At 44.6% G+C, this 7,939-nt stretch overlaps 1 protein-coding gene across 1 annotated transcript in view; it reads left to right on the top strand.

Moving 5' to 3' along the window:
* The first annotated feature begins 721 nt into the window (after window positions 1–721).
* Window positions 722–7,939, top strand: part of Kpna6 (karyopherin subunit alpha 6) — a 32,014-nt gene continuing 24,796 nt past the window's right edge. Inside the window, exon 1 of the mRNA XM_059255036.1 lies at window positions 722–833. Coding sequence (XP_059111019.1) covers window positions 830–833 — 4 coding nt within the window. The 5' untranslated portion in view covers window positions 722–829. The remainder of the gene's footprint in view (window positions 834–7,939) is intronic.

Raw genomic sequence — 7,939 nt, 5'->3', positions numbered from 1 at the left:
CCCTTACAGAGGTTAGTGGGCTCTGACACACACACATACACACACACACACACACACACACACGCACGCACGCACGCACGCACACATGCACACGCGCACTATAGTGCACACCTGTAATTTCAGCACTGGGAATGGAAGTGGGATCTGGAGGTCAAAGTCATCTACTTACTCACCAGAGGACAGTCTGGAATACTTGAAACCCTGTCCCACACAAACAAACAAACAAACAAAGATCTGGAGCCTTTCATCCCAGCGCTTGGAAGGCACAGGTAGGTGAATATCTGTGAGTTCGACGTCTGCCTGGTCTATATAGATTATGGCCAGCCAGAGACATATAGTGAGACCCTCTCTCCAGTGAACAAAAAACGAGACATAAACTCCAGTTTAATCGTGACTTCTTTTCCTTATCTCCATAGCCTTGAACAAATCACTTTCCCTCTCTAGATGATTCTTTACTCAGTTCTATATGGGCTTAATTATAAAAAGAAGGGATATCTTTCTGGGAAAGGAGGCCTCACCTTAAAGAAATAAAAACAGAAACAGCAGAGAACTTGGCACATTGTTCAGTAGATATCCCTTGTAGTCTCCCTCCAGCCTTGTCTAATCCGTCCTAATTGACACCTTTAGTGGCTGCGGTTCTCTTTAAAAGCATGCCCATTAGTGTCATCTCCAGGAGGAAAGGGGGCGTGAGGGTTAAGAACGCGTTTAGTACGGTGTAAATGTTTGTCCCGGTCAGGCCGCCGTCCTGCAGATCCGCCATATTGTCTGCCGAAGCTGCCGCTGAAGCTACAGCTGCGGCCGCCGCCAAGTCTGAGCGAGCGGAGCCGCGATGGGTGAGTGAGGCAGCTCGGCGGGTGGGTGCTCGGGCTGAGGTCTTGGGGAGCGGGGTCTGGCGAGGGCTTGTCTCTAGTCTGAAGAAGATGTCGGAAGCGTGCAGATAGGTGTGGGAGGAGAAACCAGGTCGGGAGTGCCCCTCGGGCCAGTGTAGGGCCGGCGTAGGGCCGCACGGGGAGCAGCCCCCGGGGTGGTTCCGGATGCCCAGCGCCCCCGGTGCCCCCACGTGGTGGCCTCGGGCCGGAGCTCTTGCGTTCCCGGGGGTAGGCAGGGCCCTGTCCTCTCGCCGTGCTCCTGCTGTGGAGCTGGGGACCGGGCTCCGGGCGGCAGGCCTGGACGCCGCCACGGGGAGCCTGCTCCCGTGGGCATTTGGCCGACGCGCTTCGGAGCGAGGTGATGTCTTACCTGCCAACGTAGAGGGGAGAGTCCTCTGGAGAGGAGACGCAGGGCAGGCCAGCCCCGGACCGGTAACCAAGGGCAGGCCGGGTCCAGCACGGTTTGGGCCTTTGAAGGCCAGGAACATGTCCCAGTCGGTGCAGAAATGGGCTGGTTCGGCTAGACTCCGTGACAGGCTTCGTAGTGTTTAGAAAGCCCAAAGCCAAGACTTCTTGGCATAGACAGGTCAGAGACTTGAGGTTTCTGGGCCAACTCTGGTTAGGAGGAAAAGAGAGACCTGTTGATCTTTTTTAAAAGAGGACTCAGGATACCAAGGCCGTTACCCAAATGAGTACGATGGTTAAGTCTTTGAATTCAGAAACAAAATCAGCATTGATAATTTATTGCCATCAGTAAAGTAAAACCTGTTTAAATTTGCTAATCTGTATGTGGAGGCATTGTTGTCAATGCTTAACGTGTCTTGTTTAACCTAATTTCAACCTAGTGGGATAGTTGCTGCTGCTGTTCCTGTTTTACAGATGGGGAAACTGAGGCTTAGAATGGTAAAGAAACTTATCCAAGGTCACACAGTGATTAAAACAGGGTGATCACTCCTGAGCTCTTGGATTTAACTGCTGCTTTTTATGGTCTGGCCCCCTAGTGGTGGGCTGAAAGAAGGAAGGGACGGTTTTAACCCTGCATAAAGTTGTGAAGGTATTTTGTTATGGGTCCAGTTTGAAATATTTAGTCTGAATGAAACTGAAAAAGTTCAGGGTGAGTTGCTGACCCCCACTAATTTTAAGAGTAGCACCTAAATGCATTTTTGAAATTTTGAATGATCTCTGATCCTAAGGGAACATAAATTATTTTCCCTGCCTGTGATTTTAGAATCTGCTCTGGTCTGACACTTCCCACATTTCATCCAGTGACTTAATCTACAAACAAAATTGCATAGAGAAAGTGTCTAGTATGGTCTGCAACAGACCCTGTATTCCCCCATTTCTGAGCTTTCTCATCTTCAGAAAGAGGAGTATCTGGAGCCTAGCCAGCTCTGTAAATAACATGACATTCTTCCCCACCTTCAGTAATAGCATTCTTTGCCCTCCAGAACCCTCTGGAAAGTATAACAATGATTTAGGAGCCCAACTGAAACCGTGGAGAGAAAGAGGTAACCTGTGAGATTCATTTTTACAGACTGAGAAACAATCTCAGAAAAGATAACATAGCTAATAAGCAGCTGCCAGGAGTGAGATTCTTCCATATCTTACTGCACATCAGCCTCTAAAATTTAAGGTGGAGCCAGGCGGTGGTGGCGCATACCTTTAATCCCAGCACTCCAGAGGCAGAGGAAGGAGGGTCTCTGAGTCAAGGACTGCCTGGTCTACAGAGTTAGTTCCAGGAAGCCAGGGCTACAGAGAGAAACCCTGTATCAGAAAAAAAGGCTGGGTGGGGGATGGGGGGTGTTAAGTGAAAAAAAAATTTTTTTTCATGTTAAAATGTGAGATGAAAGTTCTTCGGTGCAAGAAGACCGGACCAAAGTCCCAAAAAGCATATGTATATTAAAAAAGAGAGAGAGAGTCAGGTAATCAAACTAAAGTAAGGATATATTTAATCACAGTGTGTAATCCTAGGTAGTTTGGGTAATCCCCATTACAACAGTGAATTGATACTTTGAGATTAGGTAACTAGTGGAAGGCTAGTAATCTAGGCCCATTGGGGACTGGTTATACTACAGCTGGCCTTCACCCGGAGGCTGCTCTGTCCATTGCCTCTTATGTGTACTCTCTCAGGTCCTGTATTTTATACTGTTTTCGCTGTGTCCAACTTCACTACTCTTTTTGTTGTTGTTTTTGTTTTTCGAGACAGGGTTTCTCTGTGTAGTTTTGGTGCCTATCCCGGATCTCGCTCTGTAGACCAGGCTGGCCTTGAACTCCCAGAGATCCAACTGGCTCTGCCTTCCGAGTGCTGGGATTAAAGGCGTGCACCACCACTCCCCGGCTTCACTACTCTTTTAATAGACTTTTGTAGTGATTCTACTGCCCGTGTTGGTCACACAACTATAGACATTGCTTTGCTCCTGATCATCTCTAGCAAAGACCTCAACCACCACTTGAATTCTAGTGGGTACTGGATATCTAATCACCATTCCTTGCTAACTGAGAATTTGGCATTTTCTCCCAAAATCCAGGGAGTGGGTCTTGATTATATTAAACTTGATTTACATTAAACTCTAAACCAGTTGTTGTAATTCTGTTGTCCTAGGCAGTGGTTGGTTTAGGCAGCTTAGAGCTGAAGGGAAGTCGGGGAGACTTCTGAAGAACCTTTCTTATTTAAAGTTGACTTTCTGGCTTTAAAAAAAAAAAGATGTGGTGTTATATTGTGGACCCCAATAAACTTATCTGGAGATCAAAGGACAGAGCCAACCACTAGATTAGGCATAGAGGCCAGACAGTGATGGCACATACCCTTAATCCTATCACTTGGGAGGTAGAGATCCCTCTGGTTCTCTGTGAGTACAAGACCACACTGGGAACAGCCAGGCATGGTGGCACACACCTTTAATCCCAGCACTTGAGATCTCATGTCTTTGCTTGGGAAAGACACACGCCTTTAATCCCAGGAAGTAGTATGGCAGGGCACAGAAAGGTATATAAGGCGTGAGGACCAGGAGCTTTTAGCAGCAGTTCAGTGGAGTCACTTTTGGGTGAGCACTCGGAGGATTCCAGTCTGAGGAAACAGGATTGGCTGAGGAGTTGGCGAGGTGAGATTGGCTGTGGCTTGTTCTGTTTCTCTGATCTTTCAGTTTTCACCCCAGTATCTGGCTCCAGATTTTTCTTATTAATAAGACCATTTAGCAATACATGTTACAAAAAGATTATTTGTCAGTTTGTATTTTAGACTGGTTTTACCAAAGTGTGAGAGTTTCAGAAAAGACAGAGGAAAGCTATAATAGTAATAGCCAGTGCATCTTTGGAGCTTGCTAAGTGATCAGCGCTCTTCCAAGTACTTTGCAGATGAACACATTGAATTCTCAGTTCTCCTGTTTTAAGTTGAAGAAACCGAAACACAGGAACTCTACTTCTGAGCTCTGCTCACAGACTTACTGGACCTAGTTTGTATGTCTGTACCTTTGTTTCTGGGGGTTTTTGTTTTGTTTATTTTTTTGTTTTCATCTTGTTTTTTGGTAGTCTGGGTACTGAACCCAAGCAAAGTCAGAATAGTCAGGAATAGCCATGGACCACCTAACAACTTTTCAATGAAGAGCAAGTTGCAATTATGCTTAAAATCTGTAAGATTATAATGAAGCTAAAAAACTTCACTGTCTAAAGGACATATAGCTGAAGAAGCTTTTTTTTTTTTTTTTTTTTTTAAGATTTATTTATTATATATACAGTGTTCTGCTTGCATGCCAGAAGAGGGCACCAGATCTCATTATAGATGGTTGTGAGCCATCATGTGGTTGCTGGGAATTGAACTCTGGACCTCTGGAAGAGCAGCCTGTGCTCTTAACCTCTGAGCCATCTCTCCAGCCCCCATGAAGAAGCTTTTGATTTCTTTTAAAAGTTTGACATTGCCTTCAATCCCAGCACTCAGGAGGCAGAGACAGGCGGATCTGAGTCTACAGAGTGAGATCCAGGACAGGCACCAAAACTGCACAAAGAAACCCTGTCTTGAAAAAAAAAAAAAAAAAAAAGTTTGACATCATTAGAAAAACTATCTCAAAAATGCTTGCTAAAAATATACTAGACTCATAGACCCACCTGCCTCTGCCTCCTAATGATGGGATTAAAGGTGTTTATCATGGGTTTGGTTTTGTTTTGAGATAAGGTCTTACTCAGCTTCCCCTGTGCTGGATTACAGGTAAGCTCCACCATATTTGGCTGGAAAAAAAAAAATTTAGGGGCTAGAGAGATTGCTCAGTGGTTATTCTTGCATAGGCTCCAAGTTCAGTTCCGAGCACCTACATCAGGCAGCTCACAACTGCCTGTAACTACATCTATAGGGATCTGTGGTCACCCACACACATGCAGATGTCCACACACATAAAAATAAAAAATTTCTAAAACTTTTTTAAAGAAAATGTAGTGGGGTATGGTGGTATATGCTTCATTTTTCATGATCCCAGGCTGGCCTGGATTATACAGTGAGACAATGTCTCAAAAAGAAAGTGAGATTATGAAGAAAACATTTTAATACAGCTGTATACTGTGCATTTTAAGCTATTGATGCAAGCTCGTAAAAAAGTTGCTAAAATTTTTAAAGTTTATAATGTGAAAATGAAAAAATATTTATTGCTGGGCAGTGGTGGTACACGCCTTTAATCCCAGAACTCGGGAGGCAGAGGCAGGTGGATCTCTGTGAGTTCGAGGCCAGCCTGGTCTACAAAGTGAGTTCCAGGAAAGGAGCAAAGCTACACAGAGAAACCCTGTCTCGAAAACAACAACAACAACAACAACAACAAAAAAGATAAAAGAGTTTAGAGGGATAGCTCTGGTTTAGAGCATTTGTTTTTTCTGCAGAGGACCCAGGTTCGATTTCTAGCACCCACTTGGTAGCTCACAACCAACCATAACTCCAGTTCCAGGCAATCTAACAGCTTCTTCTGATTTCTGAGGGCACCAGGCATGCATATAGTTCACATACTTACATGCAGGCCAAGCATCCATGCACTTAAAAATAAAAGAAACCAATCTTTTTAAACATGATTGTACTTATGTGTACTTAGGTATGTTTGTGTGGGGGGTGTATTCCCGTGAGTGCCAATACCCTTAAAGGCCATAGGAGGTCACCAGAACTGGAACTGGAGTTACAGGATTTGTGAGACACCCAATCCAGGGACTGAAACCTGGATCTCCTGCAAGAGCAGTAAGTACTGTTATAACCACTGAACCATCTCTCCAGCCCCAGAAAAGAAAAGTTTTTTTTTTTTGTTTTTTTTTTTCTGAGACAGGGTTTCTCTGTGTAGTTTTGGTGCCTGTCCTGGATCTCACTCTGTAGACCAGGTTGGCCTCGAACTCACAGAGTTCCGCCTGGCTCTGCCTCCCGAGTGCTGGGATTAAAGGCGTGTGCCACCATCGCCCGGCAAGAAAAAGTTTTAAATGAGTTTAATACAGTATTTGTTACCTGCAGAAGTGAACAGTAGTTTTCTAGGTTTTCACGCTTTTTTTTTTTTTTTGGTTTTTCGAGACAGGGTTTCTCTGTGTAGCTTTGTGCCTTTCCTGGAACTCACTTGGTAGTCCAGGCTGGCCTCGAACTCACAGAGATCCACCTGGCTCTGCCTCCTGAGTGCTGGGATTAAAGGCGTGCGCCACCACCGCCCGGCTGGTTTTCACACTTTTAATGCACCATTCACGGTTACTTGCCTGACTCTACTTCTCGCACTGCATTCTCCACTCTTACAGCCCAGCTACTTCTATGTCTGCATTATTTTTTGATGTACTGTTTCTCCTTTTAGATGCACGAATACTCATCATCTTGTTTCTCCAGCACCATAACATGCTTGGTATCCTACAAGCAATAGTCTATACCATGTAACCTAGTTGTGTAATAAAATACACCACCTTAGTAGGATCATGTCAGGTAGACTCCGTGATGTTCACACAGTGAAATCTGTTAAGGATGCATTTCTCATAACATATCCCATTGCTATTACTATTAATAGACTATTAGTAGACATAGTATAGTTTTACCAGAATATGGGCTATTAAGTGCAGTATTCTGCCTCTGGAAAAGCCCTTTTATGACTCTGAAATTGCAACTAACAATGCCAAGATTTTGAGACATAATTTGTAAATAATAGGTATTTTAAAAGTGGAGAGGAGAGCCGGGCAGTGGTGGCGCACGCCTTTAATCCCAGCACTCGGGAGGCAGAGCCAGGCAGATCTCTGTGAGTTCGAGGCCAGCCTGGGCTACCAAGTGAGTCCCAGGAAAGGCGCAAAGCTACACAGAGAAACCCTGTCTCGAAAAACCAAAAAAAGAAAAAAAAAAAAAAAAAGTAGAGAGGAGAGCCAGCAAGATGGCTGGGCAGATAAAGGTGCTTGCAGCCAGGCCCAAAGAAACGGACTGAGTTTGATCCCTGGACCCACATGAAGGATGGAGATAAGTCCTGCAGGTTGTGTTTGACCTCTATGCATACACCCAGCCTACATACATATAAAATACATAAATGTAATATTTTCTTGAGTGTAGAGCCAAGATTGTAGCTTGGGTGTCAGAATGTTTGCCTTGAATGTACAAAGACCCCCAGGTGATCCCCAGAACTTCATAAGCCAGGCATGCTGGCAAATACCTGGAATCCCAGCACAGTGTAGGTAGAGGCAGGAAGATCAGAACTGCAAGGCAACCTAGGCTAAATAAGACCCAGAATTAGCTATAGAGAACAAATATAGAGAAGCTCTCTCCGTAATGTTTTGAACTGCCAGAATAGCTAACTTTTTAAAATATGTTATCTGTATGGGTGTTTTGCTTGCTTATATTATGTCTGTGTCACTTAGGTGCCTGGTATCTGAAAAGGCCAGAAGAGGGTATCAGATCCCCTGGAACTGGAGTTACAGGTGGTTGTTAGCTACCATGTGAATGCTAAGGATTGAACATGGGGCCTTTGGAAGTGTAGCTAGTGCTCTAAAGCACTGAGCCATTTTTTTTAGCCCCCAAATTAACTAACTTAAATTGTTTTATGTTAGTGCTAAGATAATGAAGTTTTCTAACTTGCTTTTGGCTGCAAATAATG

The sequence above is a fragment of the Peromyscus eremicus genome, chromosome 2 (genome assembly GCF_949786415.1).
Source record: "Peromyscus eremicus chromosome 2, PerEre_H2_v1, whole genome shotgun sequence".
NCBI lineage: Eukaryota > Metazoa > Chordata > Mammalia > Rodentia > Cricetidae > Peromyscus > Peromyscus eremicus.
The sequence above is the reverse complement of the archived record's forward strand: the minus strand, read 5'-3'. Positions and strand labels throughout refer to the sequence as shown.